The 24,508-nt window shown below is 38.1% G+C and overlaps 1 protein-coding gene across 1 annotated transcript; it reads right to left on the bottom strand.

The window, feature by feature from the left end:
* Window positions 1-1,068: 1,068 nt before the first annotated feature.
* Window positions 1,069-23,237, bottom strand: DRG1 (developmentally regulated GTP binding protein 1). The gene is made up of 9 exons (XM_063086365.1): window positions 23,111-23,237; window positions 22,098-22,221; window positions 21,121-21,296; window positions 14,465-14,534; window positions 9,256-9,425; window positions 6,810-6,940; window positions 5,509-5,676; window positions 5,108-5,230; window positions 1,069-1,379 (listed from the first exon to the last, which is right to left on the bottom strand). Exons 1-9 carry the CDS (start codon window positions 23,150-23,152, stop codon window positions 1,280-1,282), a joined length of 1,104 nt encoding a protein of 367 aa, XP_062942435.1. The 5' UTR covers window positions 23,153-23,237; the 3' UTR covers window positions 1,069-1,279.
* Between the last annotated feature and the right edge of the window lie 1,271 nt (window positions 23,238-24,508).

The following is a 24,508-nucleotide window of genomic DNA, read 5'->3' as shown; positions in this document are numbered from 1 at the left end:
TGTCTCTCTCTCTCTCTGCTTACATCATCTTGCAATGTGAGACCCCTGGGTTACTGTTGCCACCACCAGATGGGCTTTGGACTTCACAGCCTCAGAAAATGTATGCAATAAATTTTGTTTTTCTTTATAAATTACCAAGTTCCAATTATTTTGTTATAAGCAACAAAAACGGACTAATACACATAAGCAATCCCCTTAAATTTTCTGATCCAAGCACCCCAAACTGACCCTTAGCACCCTCAAGTACTCCTGATGCCAACCCTTCTCTTAACCTACCCTCCTACCTCCATATATACACAGATGTGTACACACAAACCTGCTCTGGTCACACTGGTTGCCTCACTTGCAGTGTTCTGCCTTCATGCCTTCACCCAGATTATGTGGCTGAGGCCAGGACTGCCATGGGACTCAAGCAGAAAGGCTGGGCTATGGGAAAGGAGACATTTAACAGCCTAGCTGGCAGGACGGATCAGTTCAATGTTCAGCTCAACAATGATAATTTATAGCTATGCTCTTACTAGGGCAGATGGGGAGCCCAGTAAAGGGCCCAGTGACAAGAGCAAACATTCACTGAGTACTTATATGCCAGATACTGTGCTAAACAATTTACAAGTACCATCTCCCTTAATACTAACAATCACCACCCTAGAAGGGTGGTTATTACTATGCCCATGTTGCATGAGGAAACTGAAGCTCACAGAAGTTAAATAATTTGTTCAAGGTTCCAGAACTAATTAGAAGTGGACCTGTAATTCAAACCCGAATGTGCCTGTCTGGAATACTTTACTCAACTGCCACACTTCATTATCTCCCAAAATGGGCTAGCAGGGAATAATCAGTTTAACTTACATCAAATCCTTCCTCTTTCTAGTATCATAAATCAGATGGAGGCCACGTCCAGTTGAAAGGGTTTCCAAAGAATAAACATCGAATCAGATGTTGCACATCACATTTTTATCCATTTCACACTCAAGAGCAAGCTCCCAGTTATCCCTTCTGTAGCTGCCTCACTATACATACCCTTCTTCATTCAGCCCATCCCAAAAGAAATTCTGACAATGACACATGAACTGCACACAGCCAACTGGCCTAGCAGATCTTTTATGCAGTTCAACATACAAGGTAACACCAAGATAAAACAAATGAAGTTCCAGTTTGAGTGCCTCCATCTCCCTCCCCTGATCCAATGGCTGCCAAAACCACAAAGGGTTGGGGCACGTTGCTTGGTCATGGGGAAAGCTGATGTGGATGACCCAGCATATGGGAAAAGAGGAAGGTTTCACTTCTTCACAATCTGAATGACATCCTCATCCTCCAGCGTATGGTCTTTACCCACTTTCTGAGGATTGTGTTTCACAGAGAGACCCCAGACCAGAGCACTGTATGGAAAGGAAAAAAGAAGAATCAGTTAAATAAAAACCTAGCTTCTGCCGTATTTGCCTGGATGTCACACTTCTGCTCAGATTTAGCATCCCAGCCCTTAAGAGCCAAAGATCTGCAATAGTCAAAGGCCCCTCTTCCAGGTCAAGGACCATACTCAAAGCCCAGAGGCTTTATCTTCCCCAGCAGCATATCACTCTGAAGCCTTCACATACGAGGTGACAGCGACTTTTGGAAGCTGTGTGGTTTCTCCTGTTCCAGAGCCAGTTTAAGAAAGTCAAAGACCAAAAATCAAATGAATAGTGTGAAGAGACTAGTTTAAAATTAAAGAAGAGAACATGGATTTGTTACAGAGAAATACCCTGAAAAATTCAGATTAGAGACTGATTTTTACAGATACCACATCAATTATTGACTGCTAGAGAATACCTGTTTTTACTGAGACTGCTGAAACTATCAGAGGGCAATGACAGGAAATTAGGATCTCCCTCCTCAGCCACACTAGGAAAATCATCCCTCCCGATCAAGAAACTGTAATTAATATGTCCTCCTTATTTCTTGGAACATATGAAGGAAACTTGCATCCGGGGACCTCCAAAATTAAGAATATGTTGTGCTAGTGAGGGAAAATGGTGAACAAAACACTACATACCATGCATAAAAAAAGGTGGCCATATTATTACTATTTTGTCATTGCACCAAAAGTTCTTTAAAAATCTATATTACAAAAAGAAATCACTAAACAAGATACCACTTTAAAAAAAACCAGATAAGTATCAGGAATATAACATAACAGAATTAGTAAAACAAACATAAAATTTTTCAAATGCACTAACAAGCAAATACATCTAGATAAATCCAAGGTGACCATTCTACTACCTTAAACTAGAAAACTAGTTGTTAGCAATCATACTCAATGCCTACAGTAAAGTTGGTATCTCCTGTTTTGTTGATGGCAATGTACATGGCTCAGTCCTTTTGGAAAGCAATACAGCAAAACATATCAAAAGCCATACAATCATTAATCCTATTTTTAAACTAAGGAAATAAAAAGGGAAAGGTCTGTGATTGAAGACTAGAAAACCTAAAGTAGCAAAAATAGGAAATAATACAGTTATAATAATGACATATATGAATCTTGGAATACAAGGAAAACATAATTAGTAGGCTTGAAGCTAAAATTTTTCTATTATTTAGTTAAAAATGCTATTAAATAAGAATTAAAGAATTAAAAAAAAAAATCTGGAAAATAGTGACCAAATAAAATTGTATTCACTTTGATATGTCTCCTGTCAAATATTTTTCTCCCCTTTAATTCCTTGGTACACTTACAGTTCTAGAGGCTTTGAACAGTGTTCTGCCACCACGGAAGGCAGGAGCTGTACAGATATTTACCAAGTTTGAAAAAGGACAATGTCTAACTTTTTCCAAGAACCATCTTCACTGATGCAAGTAATTGACAAAGTATAATGGTTTTGAGTATAGGGTAATGAGCACCAACATTTGGAATACAGTTGTTTTAGATAAAAAGAATGTGAAGCTCAATAAAGGAATTCACTCTCTCAGTATTCTTAGGACCAGAAACAAGTATTTTTTAAATGTTACTAATTTCTATGCTTTCTTGATTTTCTACAATTATTTTCTATTTTCTTATTTTGTTTTTAAAACAATTATGAAATTTTCAGTCTGTGAAGATGAAAAGAGCTATTAAGAAATACTGTAATACAGTTAAAACTATTTCTCACAGGACTATAGGTTGCAATTCTGAACTACATTTTATATATATATATACTATAATTTTAAAAATAAATAAATAGATTATAGATAATGACGGCTGGATTTCTCACTGTTGGAGAAAAGAAGTTAAAAATAAGAAAAGGGGGTAAGTTAAAATGAACCCTGTTGTATAGAACTGGATTCAGAAATAACAGTATAAACTCAGGGTTTTTAAGGTAGGTATATGAACAGCCAGCTGCCAAAAAAAAAGATAGCTGTATGGCACAGAAATACAGATGCATATGTCAGCTCGGGTTAGTATACATACATATATTTCCTAACTCTGTCTGTTAAGAGGGCCTACAAGCAATGAAATGAGCACATCTAGCAACCAGATCTTGAAAACCAGGGCTCCTTAGAGAAGTGACTGATTCCAGGGCTGGTGCAGGCAAAATCAGTATCAATCAGGAACATCAGGTAGTACCAAAAAGTAAGGAAATGCTCAAAAAAAAAGATGGTAGCTTATCAAAAGAACATAGGAGCAAACATGAAAAAGTTCCTAATGGCCAAAAGCTGGAACAATTTGAGCAACAAAATAATGACAGTATTGGATATAGGCTACAGAATAAAATAAATATCCAAGAGCTCACACTGACATAAATAAATCATGGATTAAATAAATAGGGGAAAAGTGATAATTCTAACTCACAGTAGAATTCCAATAAACAAATGTAAAATGGAAGAGGGAAGTAAAGAATCACCATTAGGCAAACACCCAGCAATAAATGTCACAGTCAAGTTCTACTGATAGATGCTAAAATCAGTAGGGAAAAACTTGAAGAGAAACAGGATTTGCAGAGTCTCAAAGTATCTCTCCCAAGATATTTAACAAGTTACAAAAAGAAAAATACTATCTCTACAGTGGGAAAAACTCAGCCTACACCAAACTAACCAAGAGATCAAGGTCAATATCATCATGACTAAGATATATCAACATTACATATCCAGTGATATGATGCACTGAGGACACATCATCATTTTTGTGGTATTCTTACCCAAAATGCATAATCTCACTTCAATCATGAGAGAACATCAGGCAAACCCAAACTGAGGGACATTCAAAAAAATAACTAGTGAGCACACTTCAAAAATGTCAAGGTCATCAAAGACAGTCTAAGGAAATATTACTGGGAGACTAGACATTGGAAGACTTAGGAGAAATAACTAGATGTCATTCCCGTAGGTTCCTGGAACACAAAAAGAACACTGGCAGAAAAAGTAGCAAAACTCAAATAAAGTCTATAGTTAATAATATTGGACAAATGCTAATTTCCTGTTCTTGTTAATTGTACTATGGTAATATGAGCTGCTAACATTAGAAGTGGGGTGAGGGATAAAAGAAAACTCTGCACTATTTTTGTAACTTTTTTTTTTTTTTTGTCTTTTTCGTGACCGGTACTCAGCCAGTGAGTACACCAGCCATTCCTATATAGGATCTGAACCCACGGCGGGAGCGTTGCTGCGCTCACAGCGCCGCACTCTCCTGAGTGCGCCACGGGCTCGGCCCTATTTTTGTAACTTTTAAGTCTAAAATTAGTTCAAAATACAACATTAAAAAAATTTTTTTCACCCCGTATCAACAGTGAAAAGTATAAGACAGAGATTGAGGGAGTTTACCCATGCTTAAGGTTTAGAAGGAGACTCAGTAACCAGTGCAGGCCAGTATGATCCTGACAGGAAGAATTAATATATGTGTTTGCTAAGAGGAAGATGAATTAATCAGGGAAAGTCAGGGCCTTTTGTACTATCAGCCCTCCTGACTTGAAGAGGCTTCTGGAGCTCTTCCTGCCCCAACTAGGCATGGTATTAAGACACTGCAGAGTTCTAACCAAGCAAACATTTCAGCAGCCTTCCTGCAGTGTGGTTTCTTTAGTGCTATCCTAAGAATTACAAGTTAGCAAAATCAGTAGCTCACAAGGAAAAGGAGGCATCATATGTCCATGATACTTACTATTTAAATTCTTTGATAAGATTTTTGTGAATCTTCATGCAGAAATCCTCCACTGTGGTCCTGGAGTAAGGCAGTACCACTGGGGATGTATAATCTGGTAACTGGCCTTTGGGTTTGGTGTAACTAGAATAGAGAGGGCACAGAGGTTGCCACCTTCTTAGAATGCTTCACAAGCTGAATGCAAACCAGCCCTCTATCACCCCTGAGATCAAACCATGATAACCTCCAACTTGAGGAAGAAAGTGCCCTCAATACAACCTAGTAGATTGTATTGAAATAGGAACCAATTTACTTATATCTTTAAAAAGAGCCAGATTTTGTTAGTGAGCTCCAGAGGGTATCATTTTAGGAAAATTTGGTTTAAATCCTATGACAACATTACTCTATCCACAGAGACTTACATTCTCACTAGTTTCAGATAGTCCCAGATCTTTTCCAACAGGTCATCAAAATTCCAGCGATGATGGGCAGAGATGGGTACACAATGAGGCACCTTATAGATGATATCCAATTCCTCAATGGAGATCTGGTCAATCTTATTTAACACATAGATACAGGGGATATAAACTCTACAGAAGTAGAAGAAAAACAGAATTAGTCTGGAGTTACTGACAAAACTGTTAGCCTATTATCAACACCTGCTCACTCAGACCCCAAATCCGAGGCTCTGAAAAGGGATAAGCGGCACATCAGCTGCAAAAAAAATTTTAAAAAGCTTCCTAACAAAATAAGTAGAAAATCCAGATAGTGAACTATGGGTTGAGAAATAACAAAACACAAGCTCTAGTCCCAGCCATAAAGCTAATTACTGGGAAAAGTGGAAAGAACACAAGCTTTGAGATATTCAGACTGATTCTAATCCTAGCTCTGTCATTTTCTAGATATGTGTCACTGTGAAGTCACTTAACCTCTCTGAGTCAGTTTCCTATAAAGCTGTTTTAAGAATGTAAGAATAACTTCTAATAACATATTTCTTGATAATTTTTAAGGACTGAACATTTTTTTAAACACGGCATCTAGCAATGTCATATTCCTAGTGTCCAATCAATATGACAGCTAAGGTTACTAATCTTTATGCAAGCCACAACTTCTCAGGCTTCAGTTGTCTCATTTGTAAAATATCTAACTCAAAGCATTGGCTTTTGTTTGTTTTCAAATGTGGATCAAATAAATTCATCCAACAAATACGAACAAATAAATAGGAAAGCAACTAAAAAATATCATATTCAAATGATAGGAATAATTTTAACTGTGGTTTAAATTATTAAAATATTAATAATAGCGATGTTTCACGGAATAGGTTTTCAGCTACATACCCTTAGGTTGAAAAGAACAGACAGAGCCTAGCCTGCTCTGACTTCTATAGGACAGTCTATAGAATTTCTCAGATGGATTAATTCTGGAAGAGCAGATTGACCTACTCTCTTCAATCATCACATGACAGAGCTTAGGAGACAGCCTAGTTCACAGCAAATAACGTAAATGGGGAACATGACCATCAAAATCAAATTTCAGAGCAAGGATGGATACTAGAAATCAAGATCAACCCCTCATTTTACAGATAAAGAAACCAAGGCCCACTATTATTTGAGATATTAGCACAACTGGAATTAGAATCAATGTTCACCAGATTCATGATTTGTTGTTCTTTCCACCACAAGTCTTCAAATTCAAAATCAGGCATAGACTGCACACTCAGTACCTGTTTCCTTCCACCACATCAATGAGGTCATCAGCGGTGGCATCACTACGCAGAGTCACATCGGCATTATGAATTTTGTATTCAGCCAGAATGCTCTTCACAGTTTCAGCATCTAGCTCACTCTGAGGGCACTGAATGGGCATGGCAGACAATGACTAGTCAGAGAGAAACAACAACAACAAACAAATCCCCCAAGGGTACCTATCCATGTACCTGGATAATTCTAGCTAAGGTGCAAAGTCATTACCGAAGACATTAACTCAGACGAGACTGACTTTTAGTAAGGAATAATTTAAAACTAAAAATCTTTCCAAACTCAAGGGAAGGTGTTATGGTGTGAATTATGTGTCTCCCCCCACTCCCCATAATTCATATATTGAAATCCTAACCCCATCAGTACAGAATGTGACTATTTGGAGATAGGGTCTTTATAGAGGTAACTGAATTAGAATGAAGTCATTAGGGTGGGGTACTAATCCAATACAACTGGTTTCCTTATAAGAAAAGGAGATTAGGACATAGACACACAGAGGAAAGACCACGTAAAGACACAGGGAGAAAGGCCTCAGAAGAAACCAGCCCTGCCATCACCTTGATCTCAGACTTCTGGCCTCCAGAAATATGAAAAATAAATTTCTGTTGTTTAAGCCACCCAACCTGAGGTACTTTATTATGGCAGCCCTAGCACATTGACACAAAGAACCTTGAATGCTCAACTTCAAACATTATGACAAGATAATGGGAAAGATCTTTGAGGCTGGACAGCTTAAACCTAAGCCAGCAAAATCACCTGAACCACAGAATGTTAAAATTAGTAGGAAACTCTCAGTTCTCAAGTCTATGACTGAGAAGCAACATTTGACAGAACTGATCACTCCTATCTGAAACACTTTCATTACTTGCTTCCAGTATTCTAAACTCTTCCAGTTTTCCTTCTCCTTCTTTGTCTAAGAAGTCTTATTTCCTCAAACCTCTTTTCTATTTATACCCACTTCCTTAGTGATCTCAGCTAGGCTCATGACTTTAAAGATGATAACCACCAAACTTGTATCTCCAGCTTAGATCATTCCTCATATGCCTTCTTGACGAAACATCTGGATGTCTAATTATCATCTAAACTTAACATTCTGATCTTCACCTCCCCTCCAAACCTATTCTACCCAAAGTACTACCATTTTAGTAATGAGAGTTCATTAGGTCAGGACAAAAAACAATCATCTCTGACTCTCCTTCTCTCACAACTCATATCCAATCCAGCTATAATACCTATCGGTTGCTTTCAAAATCTTTCCACAATCAACCACTTCTGATTTCCTCCACTGTTTCAACCCTGGTCTAAGAAGCCATCAATTCTTGACTGCATTACTGTGACAAACTCTTCAATAATTTCTTTGCTCTGCTCTGCTCTTAACCCATTTTAGTCTATTAACACGACAGCCAGAATAATTCCATTAAAACCTAAGTCAAATCATGTTTACTCTGTGGATCAGAACCCAACCCATAGTTTCCCATCTCCTACAAAGTAAAAGCATATATGGTCCTATGCTATGACTTCATCTCTACTACTCTTCTACTTGCTTCACTCTGCTGTTCCTCAAACATGCAAAGGCATGCTCTACCTCTGGGTCTCTGCACTTGGATGTTCCCTCTACATGAAATGCTTTTCCTCAAGATATCCATTTGGTTCACTCCTTCCTGTCTACTGAGTGAAGACTTTCCTGACCAATGTACTTAAAACCGCAACCCTAGGGCCAGCCCCGTGGCTCACTCGGGAGAGTGTGGCGCTGGTAGCGCCAAGGCCGCAGGTTCAGATCCTATATAGGGATGGCCGGTGCACTCACTGGCTGAGCGTGGTGCGGACCACACCATGCCGAGGGTTGCGATCCTTTTACCAGTCAAAAAAAAAAAAAAACAACCCGCAACCCTCACACCAACACACTCTGTCTCCTTTCCCTACTTTACTCCTGTTAGATTTATCATTGTCTAATACACTACATTTTACTCATTAATTCTGTTTGCTACTTTACCCAATTAGAATATAAGGGCAGGGGGTTTTGTAAATTTTATTCCCTCTTCCATTCTCCCTACTCCCTCTGCCTAGAGCCTAAAACAATTCTTGGCCCATGGTAGGTGCTCTATAAATTTACATTAAATGAATGAAAACAAAGGATATTGGCAGCCATCTACTTCATACAAGCATATTTTGGTCTATACTTCCATACCACCCCAAACAACCCAAAAGAGGAAAAGAATTTGCAGACTTAAGTCTGAGACTGATTCCTGTTCTAAAGTTGAAGTCTTTCTTGTCAGTCATTACAAGGTCATTGTATTATGTCAATTAGTGCAAGTAAAGTCAGGAAATTTCCAAATGTCAATGTCAGTGCACCTCAATCCACTCTCTACTAAAGTCCCTTTAACAGCCTGCCCCGTCGCCTTCCCCACTTACAGTGGCTGTGAGATTAATGCCTCCCTTGTCCTTTTTCTTAAAACCAATATTGGGAGGTTTGCTATTCAAGCGAATGCCAAAGCCTTCCAGCTCATTTTCAATTATCTTCTTATGTCCCAAGGGTTTCAAGACATCCAGAACAATCAGGATCAAGTTACAGGTTCGGGCCACTGAAGAATAAAAAAAAAATTATACCCAAAGTTCAATATAGCCTTAACTAACCAAAATAAAAGATAAAGGATTTTTGTTGTAAATACATACACATGAAGTTCTTAAAGTTACCGAAGATGTATATCAGACGTCAATGTGCAGTCTATGCCTTGAAGTCATTATATATTAGCCCAAGAATTGACGTACCTTCTAGATACACTAGTAGAAAAATGAATCTGAATGAAGATATGAACCAGAAAATAACACAAATCCTCTGATGACTAATGACGTTGAGCTATTTTTCACGTATATATTGGCCATTCAGATATCTTCCAAGTTCACTCTTTTGCCTATTTTTTAATTGGGTTGTTTGTCTTATTATTGAACTATAAGAGTTCTTTATATATTCTGAAAACAAGTCCTTTGACAGATACACATATTGCTAAAATTTTCTCTTAGTCTGTGGCTTGCTTCTTCATTTTAACTGTGTCTTTCAAAGAACAAGTTTTTAATTCTGACAATATGTAATTTATCAATTGTTTCTTTTGTGATTCATTATTTTAATGTCCCATCTAAGAAATATTTGCATTTAATCAGACTACAGAACAATAGTCAATCAAAGACCCTTGGGAGTTTTTGTAGTTGTTTTAACATCAATTTTTTTTTCAGATTAAAAAAAATAAACCATGCTTACTGTAAAAATTCAATTAAAAAAGTAACAATTAGGATGACTAATTTATAAACCAAGCAAAGAGACTTCTAAGAATGAAAAAAGGGCACTATTAGCATTACCCTGAGAAAACAGGCATAAATCAGTATTTTAAAGTTCAGAGAGCACAAGGCTTCTCCCAACGGCCCAAAGCAGAGTTGAAAATATTCTATTCTAGTGTTCTGTGTTGTATTATTCACTTTCATGCTTAGAGAAAACTAAAGGCCACAGAAGTATGAGCAGCCCTTTGGGAGAAACCTGTGTCCAATTTAGAAATACACCTTTTTTTTCCTTTCAATATATTCAATTTATCTGGATTTTTTTTTTTTTTAAAGAAAACCAATGATTCAAAAATGCTGGCTAAATATTTGCCCTATTCTGACCTATGTCTTGATGATAACAGGAAAACAAACAGGATACCATAAACAAACACTGATAGGTAGAATACTAAAGCTGAAATAGATTAATGAAATAAAGATATAAATGAAGATGTGGCTCTGATGGGCAAATGAATCTCTTCTTCAAGAGATCCACAATTTAAGAAAGAAAGGCCACTAGAATTCAGGCCAAGAGGTACACAACAGTGGAACAACAGACTTAAAAGGAGGAGGCTTAAAGTCTGCACTCTATACAGTAAAAGTCTCTAGACACCTTCCCTTTCCCTTCTCCCAGCACACCTCCAAGCAGAAGACTTAAGCAAAGCATTTTTCTTTGGAGTCACTGACTATCCACAGGAGAAATACCTATTGTCATGGAAAGGGTTCTTCCTCCAAATAAGCTGGTTCACTGCATGTCAATCTATAACAAAACACATAAGTCAAAAACCCTGCTTAGGGACAAAGCATCCCATCCACTTTCAAGTTCTCATTCTTACATAAAACAGAATACCAAGGGTCACCAGATACTTGAGAAAATCTTCCAGTAAGAACGAGAGAGACTAAAACAAAACATAAAAACGACCACAGAAAATAGAAACGATACAGGGAGACAGAAGAAAATGTTTTTTAAAAAACTAGCACTAATCTCAGAGGGATTTCTTTACCTATTCAACAAATATTTGAGGATTCAACTATGAACAAAACAGAAAATTTTCTCTTCACATAAACCTTGTATTCCTATGGTAGGAGACATTAATAAATAAATTTACAAATGAATATGGGTCAGGTGGTCAAAAAAATTTTCAGAGGTGACAGCAGAGACCTGAAAAAAGCAAGGAAGTGCATTATAGGACTCCCTACAAGAGCATCCTAGATAGAAAGAATATTACATCCAAAGATCCTGACATAGTCCAATGTTTAATATATTCAATGAACAGCAAAGAGGCCAGTGATGTATGAAGTCCAGTGACTGAGAGTGAGAGTGGTAGAAAAGGAGGTCAGAGAGGCAGCCATGGACCAGGTCATTTATGATCTTGTAAGCTATGCTAAAGATATTGGGTCTCATTCCAAGTCATATGAGAAGACATACCAACACCACCTCATCAATTTACACTGGCATGTATCCTAGCAATTCTGCTCATGAGTCTTTAAGCCAAAGAAATTTTCACACCTCAAGGGGACAAATATGAAGTTGATACGCAGCATTAGCTTGCAATGGCAGTGGCAGACTGTATGACCATGACTACAAAAATGTATATGGATGCACACCATGGAGTATTAGAGAGACTTTTAGAAACAGCAGGTTACATATTAGTGGAAAAAAGAAAAAAACAGAATGAAATACAATAACATTTAGATAAATTAAAAGTATATGCATACAAAACAAAATATTTTGTTAGAATATTGATAAAAAATAGTCATTAAACATATTGGAATGATTGCCTGTGGTAGAGGGAAAGAAAGTGAGGTATAGAAGTAAAATAAAATACACAAATAAACAAAATCAGAGGCCCTTACACAGACCTATAATGAAAATGTTCCATGAACTGGGGAGTATGATTAATGCAACGTTCTGTATTTAAGGACAAAAAAAGAAAAAAAGAGTGGCTTGATTCTAGATATATTTCAAAGGTAAAACCAACAGGATATAATAATGTACTGGATGTAGAGGATAAGAGGAAAAAAAGACTTGACCTAAAAGACTTGAAGGATATATTTGCCTTTAACTGAGATGGAAAAGACTAAGGGAAGAACAAGTTGGGGATGACAGATCAAGAATTCAACTTTGCATATGTTAAGTTTGAGACACCTCTCAAGAATCTGGATCCCTGTACCAGTCAGCTGCAAAAAAAAAAAAAAAAAAAAAAAAAAAAAAAAAGTTTGAGACACCTAATTGGACATCCAAGTGGAAATATGCTGGGCAACTGGTCTAAAGTTCACAAGAGGGCAAAGTGATACTACACATTTCACAATCATTAGAATAGAGATCCAGACATATAGATAAGAGCAAATAAGAGTCTAAGAAAATGCATCCATAAAATAAGAACAAGAGGCTCAAAAAGAAACAATCAGAAGACAGAAGCAAAGTCTTAGTAAAACTAATACCATAACAGAAATAAACTCAATAGCAAGATGGAAGATAAAGCTGAGAAAGTCCCATAAAGACAAAATTGAGACAAAAAAACAAATTATTTAAAAAAATAAGAAAAGTATAACCAAATCCAGAAGTCCATCATTCTGTTAATAGACATTCTATAAAGGAACCCAGAAAAGAGTAAATTACCAAAGAAAACAGGAAAATTTTACATAAATGAAAGACAAGAGTCATTATATTGAAAGGGTCCACCAAATATCCAGCAAAATGAATTTAAAAAAAAGAAAGAAAGAAAAAAACCCAAAATCAGACACAGCTTGTTGAAGTGGTTTCTAAGTGCTTCCAGTGAGGGAAAAAATAGGTTACTTACAAAAAAATCATAACACCACTGAATTCAACACTAATAGTAGATGCTAGAAGATAGTGTTCTTCAAAATTCTGAGGGAAAATTACTTGTAACCTATAACTCTATAAATAGCGAAATTAATAATTCAGTATGAGTAGAATAAAAATACTTTCAAACATGAAAAGACAGAAAAATTTACCTATATCACTCACCTTCTATATGGAAGAAACTAAAGAAATGTGCTTCAGCAAAATATGAAAATAACCCCCAAAAAGTCAGATACTGTCTTTAAGAAATAGAGGATCCCACACAAGAAAAGAACAAAAGAAAATCTCAGCATGACAGCCATGCAAAGTCTACAGCTGCACCATCCAATACAGATTCCACTAACCATGTGTGGCTATTTAAATTTAAATTAACTACAGTTAAATAAAATTTAAAATTCAGTCTCTCAATTATACTAGACACATTTCAAGTGTTCAATAGCCACTCATGCTAAGGGCTACCATATTAGACAGCACAGATTCAGAAAATTTCCATTACTGTAGAAAGTTCTACTGGACAGCACTAATCTAGAAAGCAACCAATCCAGATTGAAACACAAAGACCAAGGACAGAGGAGGGTAATGTCAGGGGTGGGGGAAGAGAATAATATCAGTAAGATTATATTTGGAACTATTTTTAAGTATCTAGCAAAATATTGGTTGATAGGCATTTGATCTGTTAAAACATTTGAAAATTATTAGTAAACAAAAGAAAAAAAACAGATATTAATCAAAAATTCCAACAGGTGTTGGCTGGTTAGCTCAGTTGGTTAGAGCATGGTGCTAATAACACCAAGGTCCGGGGTTTGATCCCTGTACCGGACAGCTGCCAAAAAAAAAAAAAAAAAGATTTCAAGAAAAAAAAAACAGGTCATAGTACACTACTTAAGTTACATAGGCATTACATAATAATGTACACCATGATTGATGAGTTAACTAAAAATTGAAATTTAAAAGAATGGAAGAAGTATGGAGTTTAAGAGAGCTAATTCTCTACCATAACATGAAACCAACAGGTATCTAAAATTAATTAATCATGAAATAGTGATAAAAGCATAATATTTTAAAATATGAACAGAAGGAACCGCTATAGAGTTGACAGTAGCTGCCAATGGGCAGTGACAGTGGAGGTAAGGAGAGGTGAGGAAACAGATTGTTGCAATTTATAATTAGCCATTTATAACATTTTACTTTTAAAAAAGTAAAAAAGAAGGCACAGGTTAAGGAATCAGGAAATCTGAATTCTAGTTCTGAATCTGCCACCAACAGAGTGACACTAAACCCATCTCAGTTCTGTCCTTAGTGTTTCTCCTTAAATGGAGGTCTGGACTACTACTGTATGAGGTTCCTTCAAGTTCTGACATTGGACTCTGGTGAGAAGTCAGGTGAAACTATGCCCTTTGCTCTGGTATAACCTCCAAGCCCAACAGTCCCTGGCTAAAGGAATAGTACCAAGTAAGAGGATGATACCTTTACTGGACCACTCACCTGCAATGACTTGACGGCCTCTACCTTTCCCATCCTTGGCACCTTCAATGATACCTGGGAGATCCAGGAGCTGCAAGATCAAGAACAGGGAAATGAGAAAAAAGGAAAAAGTGGTTATAAATCTGAACAGATCAAACAGAATGATTGAATTCTCCTCAAGTATCCAAAATTTATGAGACCCAAATCCAATCTTCCTTATAAGTAAGTGTGTGAATATTACTTTTACTAAATATCTACTAAATGTCAGCTACAGACAGGCTTTTTATGTACTTTACCTACTTTAAAATTCCTAACAAATCTGTGAGATAAGGATATTAGCTGAAGTTCATAGCGGTTAAGTGACTTGCCCAAAGTCACTATCCTAAAAAAAAAAAACATTATAACCCGTGATTTTTAGCCAAAATCCATTATTCTACATTAATATCTTTCAATGTTACCCCACTTTTCAGAAGGTTGAGTCTCCACAAGCCTTCCCTTACTGCAAGTAATAGCTGGATTTTGACATCTACATATAATACATACTGAGACTTGGCAAATCCCCAACTCAAAAAAATTTCTGCAGCCATTCTTAACCAGATGAGCACATCAGCATCACCTGGAAAACCTGTTAACAGTGCAGATAGCTGCTGGGCCGGTGGCCCGCGCCTGTAGTCCCAGCTACTCAGGAGGCTGAGGCTGGAGGATCGCTTGAGCCTAGTTCTGGGCTGTAGTGCGCTATGCCAATCGGTGTCAGCTCTAAGTTCAGCATCAATACAGTGACCTTCCAGGAGCGGGGGTGGGGGGTGGGGGGGACCACCAGGTTGCCTAAGGAGGGTTGAACAGGTCCAGGTCGGAAACGGAGCAGGTCAAAACTCACGTGCTGATCAAAAACGCAGATAGCTGAGACCCTCCCAGGAGATTTTAATTTACAAGGGTGCAGATATTGATCTGTAGTTCAACAGGCTCCACAGGTGACTCTGATGTGCATCCCCAATTGAAAAATGACTGCTAAATTCCCAGGAGAGGCAGTAAACTTAACAGGAGTTAGTATAGCTAATGATGAGAACATCAAAACCAACCCCATAGCATACGTGATTCAAATTCACACCTCAGCAAAATTACAAACTGTTAGAGCCCTTAAGAATCAATGAAAAACAGTTAAGGCAACAAATGAAAAATCTAAAAATACAAGTGTCTCCTGTATGGCCAATACTGAATTATATGCACAAATGGACAGGGAACAGAATTGCAACTTATCAAAACATCAATTTATTTATTTATTTATTTATTTATTTATTATTTTTTTTTTTTTTAAAGATGACCGGTAAGGGGATCTTAACCCTTGACTTGGTGTTGTCAGCACCACGCTCAGCCAGTGAGCGAACCGGCCATCCGTATATGGGATCCGAACCCGGGGCCTTGGCGTTATCAGCACCGCACTCTACCGAGTGAGCCACGGGCCGGCCCCAAAACATCAATTTAAATCAGATATGCCTTGCTCTAAGCATATCTGATATCAAAGAAATATACTTCACATTAAATATAAACCACAGTGAAAAAGAACTGATTCAAGAGGTGCTAAACAGTTCAATTTCTGCATTGAAGTACCTACTCAAAAGCTATTCCTTATTATCACTGCATAAAAAAATAGCATTATCTCCTCCAATATTGACACAAAGCACCAATCAAACTGAGCTATCCTTTCAAAAGAGAAATAAAAAGATAATTTATGTTGAATACACCTGCCTTGACTTAGAAACTTTAGTTATAATGGTCTAAAAGGCTACATAGGGAGTAATGAGCACACCCAACACCAAGATCTTGATTTCTAAACACTGTTCTCCAATAAAAGGAACTAGGGCTTCTTCAGAAGTGGTTGACCCCAGGGCTGGGGAGGGAAAATATAAGAATAGCCTGGAACGTCTATGGTTCCAGAAAATCAGGATGTACTCATAAAAAGACAAGGGCTTATGAAAAGAACACAGGAATCAACCAAAAGGAATTCCTAACGGTCAAAGCTGGAAAAATTTGAGTAATAAAATGATCACAGTACTGAATTATAACCCTTAGAATAAAATATCCATGAGCCCACACTGATAGAAATTACTAAATAAACAGGGAAGAAGGGACAGCTCTTCCATATAGAAGATTTCCAATTAATAAATGTAATAGAAAAAAAAGAAGATCACCATTAAGTACAGTAATAATTGTTACAGACAATACCCACAGATGGATACTAAAATGAGTAGGCAAAAGTTTGAGGAGAAACAGGATTCATATCTTCTCAAAGTACCTCCTCTAAAATTTTTATTAACTACAAAAAAAGAAAAAAAAAAGATTACAGTCGAGAAACCTGCAGACACTATCTTATCCAAATGACGGAGGTCAGCATCACCAATAAAATATATCAACATCATGAACCCCATGATGTGCTGCATTGCAAAAGACACATCATTTCTGTGGTATTCTTGTCAAAAATAATAGCTCAGTTTAATCATGAGAAAACAACAGACAAACCCAAATTGAGGGACATTCTACAAAATAACTGATCAATACTCTTCAAGAGTATCAAGGTCATGAAAGACGAGACTAAAGAACTATTACAGATGGCAAGAAAACAAGGAGAAATAACAAAATGAAACATGGGATAATCCTACCTAGAATCCTGGAATAGGAAAAGAACATTGGTGGAAAAATTGATAAAAATTCAAGTAAGGTCTATAGTTTAGTGAATATTACTGCATCAATGTTAATATATCCCTGATAATTATTCCATGGTTATGTAAGATGTAAACATTAGGGGAAGCAGGTGAGTGATATGAGAACTCTTTGCACTATTTTTGCAACTTTTCTGTAAGTGTAAAATTAGTTCAAAATAGGCTGGCCGGTTAGTTCATTTGGTTAAAGTGCAGTGTTACAATAACAAGGTCAAGGGTTCAGATCCCCACACCGGCCAGCTGCAAAAAAAAACCCCAAAAACCACAACATTAGTTTAAAATAAAAAGTTAATACAAAAATGGGAGAAAAAAACCTCTATGGGTTTAAAAGTTCACCATCATGAATGTCAAAATAATTATGCTGAATGATTAGAAGCCATCCAAAAAGAAAATACATTTATATTTACATATAGTTTTGCTTATATAAAACTCTTAACATGTCAACTAATCTATAGTAACAAAAAGCATATAAGTAATTGCTTGGGGATGGACGGGGCAAGGAACGACAGGAGAGAAGGGGCACAAGGAAACTTTTGGGGGTGATATATATGTTCACAATCTTGATTATGGTGATGGTTTCACCAGTGTATACGTATATCAAAACATATCAAATTAAACACTTCAAATATGTGCAGCTTATTATATGTGAATTATACCTCAATAAAGAAAACAAACAAAAAGTTCATCAGTTCCTAGAAATTAAGTCTACAGTCTTTCCTCAACCCTCCCAATGATTCTGTAATCTACTTCTACCACTTAGTAAATCCCTTTCTATTAAAAAAAAAATATATATATACACACACACACCATAAGCAAAAGCATTTACTGCATTTGAGCTTAACTGATGCTATAAGAACTTGAAAGGAAAATCCATCTAGATAATCTAAAACTGTTAAAAACTGAAATATGACTATAACATCAAACAAAAGATCATGTGAAAGAGAGAATAACATAGTAAGGGAGAAAGAGCAAGGGCTTTCTAACTATGGCAGCTGAACACAATGGGGAAATTTATTAAGATTCCTACAAAAGTAAAAGCAACTTTAGCTTTTCTTGAGAGGGAAATATTTTTAAAATTACATTGAACTATTTAAATGTAGCAACTAACTTTCATTCAATAAAAATCACCAACGTCTTATGTATCTGAATTTCATATTGCAACCAACTAAGAGATAAGAAAAAAAAATATTTCTTTAAATCATGGAATTGTAGGATTTTAAGAACTGGATGTTTAACTACTTCAAACTCAAATACTTTTAGAGGTTAAAGCAAGTAACTTCAATGTGCAAGTCAACTGTGTATACAGGATAATAGAAGTTCGAGGGACCCTGGCAAGGTGAAACATAAGCCCTATAATTTTCAAAGCACTGTATACCAACTCTGCAGGCCAATATCTGCCTGTGTGATATACATCTTTATAACATTCCTGGTAAGCAGTGATTCAGCCACTACTTGAACACCTTCAGACACAGTAACTCATTACCTCAAGAGATACTATTCCATTTTTAGGCATCTCTACTGTTAAAAACTTTCCTTACAAAAAACAAAAACAAAAAAATCCCCCTCCTTATAATTCTTGTTTGTTTTTTTGCAGATGACCAATACAGGGATCCGAAACCTTGACACTGGTGTTATAACATCATGCTCTAACCAATTGAGCTAACCAGGCAGCCTTATAATTCTTAAGTGGTTCTAATTCTGTATACCGCCCCCACCAGGTCACAGGTAATGAGTCCTCTGCCACAAAACAGCCTTTTAAAAAACATTTCAGGGCAGTCATCTTAATTCAGTTAAGCACACCTACTAGTATGCTTACATAACTTGATTTCTGGAGAAAGAGAGAAGGGGAGGAAAAATAGAGGCAGAGAGCACCACACACAAAAAAGGGTGGAAAACCCCTAAAAGGTCAGAAGAGACTGAATGAATGCAAGTGGTATGGGAAAGAAAAAGGAGAGGAGGTAAGCAACTCTTTATTCTGATACTCAGAAGCCCTGAAAGAGGTGTGAACAGCAACCCATCAGGACAGAAGTTATTCTCTAAGTTGTCAAAGCTGTCAACAAGACTCTAAAATCTAATGAATAAATAAATAACAACAAAAAAGAAAAAAATAGAAAAAGGAAAACATATTTTTAATTAAAAAAAAAAAAGAAAAAAAAATTAGCACAGCCTCATAACACCAAGGTCACCGGGTTCGGTTCCCAGCACCAGCCAGCAGACAAAAAAATAAATAAACAAAAGAATAAAAGAAAAAAAATTTTTAAGGAAAAAACAAACAAGACTCTGAAACCAGCTAGAATTAAGCCATCATCCAAATATGTATACACTTTCTTATTACTGTTATATACATCTGACATGGGACATGTCCCAATACAGTCTCTGCATGGACACCTAACCTGCAGGAAAAAAGGTCATTGAAAATGCCACCAGGACACAGGTCCCTTCCTACTTCTGATTCTATAATAAAAGAAGCATGAATACAACTCACTGTGTATGTAGCTCAGCAAGGAGAAAAATAAATGCCTACACCAATGGTTCCCAAATTATGTGTCAAGTTACTCTGGGGCACCAGTGAACTTACAGGTGCCACTGGATATTCTAAATTTTTAAGAGAAACATAACAATTCTTGATTTCTATCAGGCACAAAGAGAACGACTAGCCCCAGTAGTTCACAATTTCAACATGAGATCCCACTACACTGCTTTCAATTACATCAGATCCAAATTTGGGGGAAGTTGATTTTTTCAGTAGTTGCAGTGATAAAACTTAAGTACTACACAAAAATCAATGTGGAAAATGAAATAAATGTGGCAGTATCCAATCTGATTCCAAGGTTTGAGGAGTTATGTGGTACTCAATAGGTGCACATATCCTATCAGTAAATAGCTGCAGTTATAAGGACACATATCTTATTAAGTTGTTTGGACATAACTATTTAGCAAACAGAACCTTTGCAGGGTTTTTTGGAGGAGGGGGAGGTTTTGGCCTAGGAGCACCATAAAAAATTACTGAGATAAAAAAGGGTGTCATGAAATAATTGCTGAGACACTAAGGGTACTGTGAACCAAGAGAGTTTGGGAACCTCTAACACAGATTCAAAATGAAATTCAGAACCTTTCACTCTCAGCTGTGCAGCCAACAAGAATATATTTCATTATATTTGACATACACCTTCTTTCAAACCCATGGGGACCCCTCACTTAGAAGCCCTAAATCTATAATCTATCTAAGAAGAACATCTCAGGAAACCAACTTCATTATGCCTCACAGACAAGAATTACCTTCTAAAAAGGGCCTGAACATGTTATTTATTTATCGAAAAGTTTCTGATGGTTCCTAGCTACATATGAGGGTATTTCAAATTGGTTAGAGCATGGTACTAATAACACCAATGTTAAGGGTTTGGTCCCCTTACCGGCCAGCTGCCAAACAAAAAAAAAAAGTTCATGGAAAGATTTGTATTATCTTTCAATTTTATTTTTCCTCAAACTTTTTGAAAGACCCTCATACAACATAAAATTCAACTTCCTTACCAGGTACACGAGGTCCTTCATAACTCAGCCCCAACCTACCTTCCCAGGTTCAGTTTCCACCACTCCTGCCCCACACCCAATCTCACACCACAGCAGACTGTTCACCATTACCACTTCCTGAAACACCCTCTTCTCTTCCTTCTCTGCGTAGTGAAATTCTATTCTAACTTCAAGACTCACCTGAAGTATCACTTTCCACATGAAGCCTTCTTTGTCTCACCAGACCTTCTCCCCTGTCCTCAGATGATAATGTATTTCTCTGCATTTTCACAGGCACTATCCCATGGTATTACTGTATTTATGTACTGCTCTATCTCCCCTGCTAGATGTAAGACCAGGTCTGGCATACAGTGAGCTCCCTATAAAGTGCTTCTTAAATGAATAAAAGAATGGATTTCTTCCCTTCGTTGGCCTGTAGGCCTGACTCACCTGGATCTTGGCACCTTTGTATCTGATGACACCAGGCACAGTGGTCAGGGTAGTGAACTCATAGGCTGCCACCTCGGAATATACTCCTGCCAGGTTACTGAGCAGTGTTGACTTCCCCACAGAGGGAAAACCCACAAACCCAATTCGAGCATCGCCTGTCTTGGCCACATCAAAACCTAAAACATCAATAAATATCAAAAAAAAGGAGAGTTATCCCCAGGAGTGTTAAGACTCATATAATTCCTTTCACATTTTCACTGCCTATCCCTCTTGGCCCTATTTCTCAAATTTTTTATGGCTTACCTTAGGGGTAGAACTCAAGCACACAAAATTCCCCCTGCAGCAATTCACAACATTCAATGTAGTGTTGATATGAAAACTGTATTCCTCTACCACTTAAACTGCTATATACCTTTCTAGTACCTATAACATTTAAGGCCCAAATATTATGTAATAATTGATCTAAAAAAAGAGGATTTTTTTGGTCTTACAAACCCTGGGAATTGTGTGATTGATTGGGTTTTCTTTTTTTTACAATGGCTGCAAACAAGTTCACAGTCAAATTTGTGGTCCTTCTCTAGTTAGTCTACAGACCTCCTGCCATTTCTTTGGGTCCTAACCTTATTTCTCTTTGCATCAACTTATTATTCCTACTTTCATTTTCCCTTTGCAACAATTTCCTTACTTATTTTTAATCTTGTTGACAGTACAAATCTACACATTTCTGTAAATCCAATGTAAATCTATTTTGGATCAGTGCAGGGTATAAATAAATAAAATGGTGGTTCACTTAGACAATATTCATTTGCTTCTGAAACCAGCAGAATAAAATGAAATAAACACAATTCAAGAATTCAGGCTTAGAGAATACAAATCTATTTTGATAGAAAAATTTTAATTATTTTTAAGCCACATGCATATATTATTTTGACAGAAATTATACCAAAAAAATAGAAAGAGAGAGAAAAAACACAAACCTTCTCCTGGCCCACCACCACCACCACCTTTTGGAGTAATGAGTTCTCGACGAAGCTTAGCAAGGCGAGCCTTAAGCAGTCCTAGGTGGTGTGCTGTGGCCTTGTTCTTTTGAGTCCGAGCCATCTATAATGGAAGAATCAAAAGTATTTCCTACAGGGTAAAATATCCAGAATGAATGCTTCCCCAGCTCTGAGAATGAGGATTTTTTTTTTTTTCTCTAGGCCCTACTAATGTCAGTTTACCCATTTTAGTTAGACTTTTTGAGGGGGGTGGGGGGCGGTGCCTGGCCGGTAATTAGACTTTAAAAGAGTAAAACTCCATTCTCTTCATCTAGTTCATTCCCCTCACTACAGAGCAAACAACAAAGACCCTTTAACCCCAACGTAGGCCCAAAGAGAAGAGACAAGATCAAGGTCATTCCAACTAGTGTCCACACACTAGACTAAAAACCATTCGTTGATTCCTTTTCTATTGCTTGTACCTGGTACCCATCTGATACTCTCCTAAATTTAAAAAGCTCTGAGTGCCTCAGGCAACAGAATCACATAATATCCAAGTGGAATCAACCGCCACCACACAAATATCAATTTACTTCCAGATCCTATTGCCAGGAGCAATATCCTGGAATAGGGGTCAATAGAGACGGGGGGGGGGGGGGGAGTAGCGGAGTGAGGGATGATAAGAAAGGATCCTGAAGTATGTGACCAGGTCGGGGATGGAGAAACGGAAAGGATTCTGCGTTGCTCAGAGAAAAGGAAGAAAAACTGAGAGACTGTCAGGACTGGAGTCGAACGCGGCACGGGCTGTGGAGAGTCAGGAAACGCCGGCCCGGAATGAGGGGAGGCTGGGAACGCGAGCCCAGGAGGGGGGTAATCGGGAATACGGGCCTGGCTGAGAGGAATCGGGGGATCAGGGCCCGGTCCTGACGCGGCTGAAGGGAGAACAGGCAGGAGCGACGCCGCGGAAGAAAGGATGCCCACACTGGGAGTGAAGCGCCAGCTGTGCCCATTACCTCGGCTTCGATCTCTGCGATCTTTGCTAAGGTGCTGCTCATGGCGTCGAGTCCCTGGGGGGCGCAGTGGCCTTCACAGACTGCCTCCCGTCACACACCCGACCGCGGACCCGCCACCACTAGGCGCTACTGCAGTGCGCAGGTGCGTGAATTCCGAATTCTCGCGAGAGGCTTTTGCGTGAGGCTCACCGCCAGTCGTACAGAGTGGAAAGGTCTCCTCCCCCACAGTCCACCCCGCCCGTTCTGCGAGCCAGTGCGGTGTCATAGAGCCCGCGGGAGCCGGGGCCAGAGAGGCCGCCCCCATACGGGCTGCCCCGAGCGCGCCGAGGGTCGCGCGCAGCTCGGCCCCGCCCCTCCGGACCTGCGCCCCGCGTCCGGCTCCGGATCCCGCGCACGGCGTGTGATGAGCGTCTGGGTGCTGCAGCCCGCGGACTCTGGGCGTGGATAGAAAGTACACTCACGTCCCCAACCCCTTTTCCTCGCCAATACCTACGGGTCCTTGGCCCCCTTTTTACAGCTGGGGAGACACCCCGACGGCTTCCTGAGTTGGCGAAGAGACCGATCTTCAGCCTGTCTTGCCCTCTTGGAGAAAGAATATGCCCCCTTTCCGTCACTCAAATAAAACTATGTTTAGGTGTCTGTTTTGTTTACCGCCAACCCGGAGTAGAATGTGTGGCACATGGTGAGCCCACAATAAATGCATGATTAGACAATTCCCAGAGAACCGTTACTTGCAAAATAGCTTGTAATACTAAAAAATTGGAAACTCTGTTTATGCCCATAGTAGGGAAATGGATGAATAAATAATAGTACCTCTAGCCTGTGAAATACCATTATAGCCATTAAAATGTAGATCTGTGGTCTGACTGGATGTCCAAGACACGTTAAATGGAAAAACGCAGAACTGCATCTACGTAGTGATACCGTTTATAATTTAAAAATCAGACGTGCATTTATATAGGCTTACGTGTATGAAAGTGTATTGTTTAAAGGTCTAAATAAAAGGATACATCCCAAGCTCTTAACAGTAGGACGGGATGTGAGGAAAAGGGAAGAAGCCTTTCACATTTTGTTCCACATATTTCTGTATTGTTTCAATTTTTTCAAGATGATTGTATCCATGTAATACTTATGTAATAATAAAATTTCAAAAGACTCCTCTTCCCCCAGTGTCCTGTGAAGAGGAAGCCAGGACACCCAGGAGCTGTGTACTGGTTTTGAAAGCTGCTTCCTTTGGGATCAATGAGTTCTTGCTGATAGATTGATTAATCCATCCGGAGCCGACAGGCGGAGCTTAACCCATATGGCTGGCCTCCACCCAGCCCTGGAAGTAAAGTTTATTTATTTAAATTTGTAAATAAGAACTATTCCAACTTCCCAGAGACAGAAAAGGGAGGT

Source organism: Cynocephalus volans, chromosome 2, assembly GCF_027409185.1.
Source record: "Cynocephalus volans isolate mCynVol1 chromosome 2, mCynVol1.pri, whole genome shotgun sequence".
NCBI lineage: Eukaryota > Metazoa > Chordata > Mammalia > Dermoptera > Cynocephalidae > Cynocephalus > Cynocephalus volans.
Note: the sequence above shows the minus strand (reverse complement) of the source record. Positions and strands in the feature narration are given on the sequence as shown.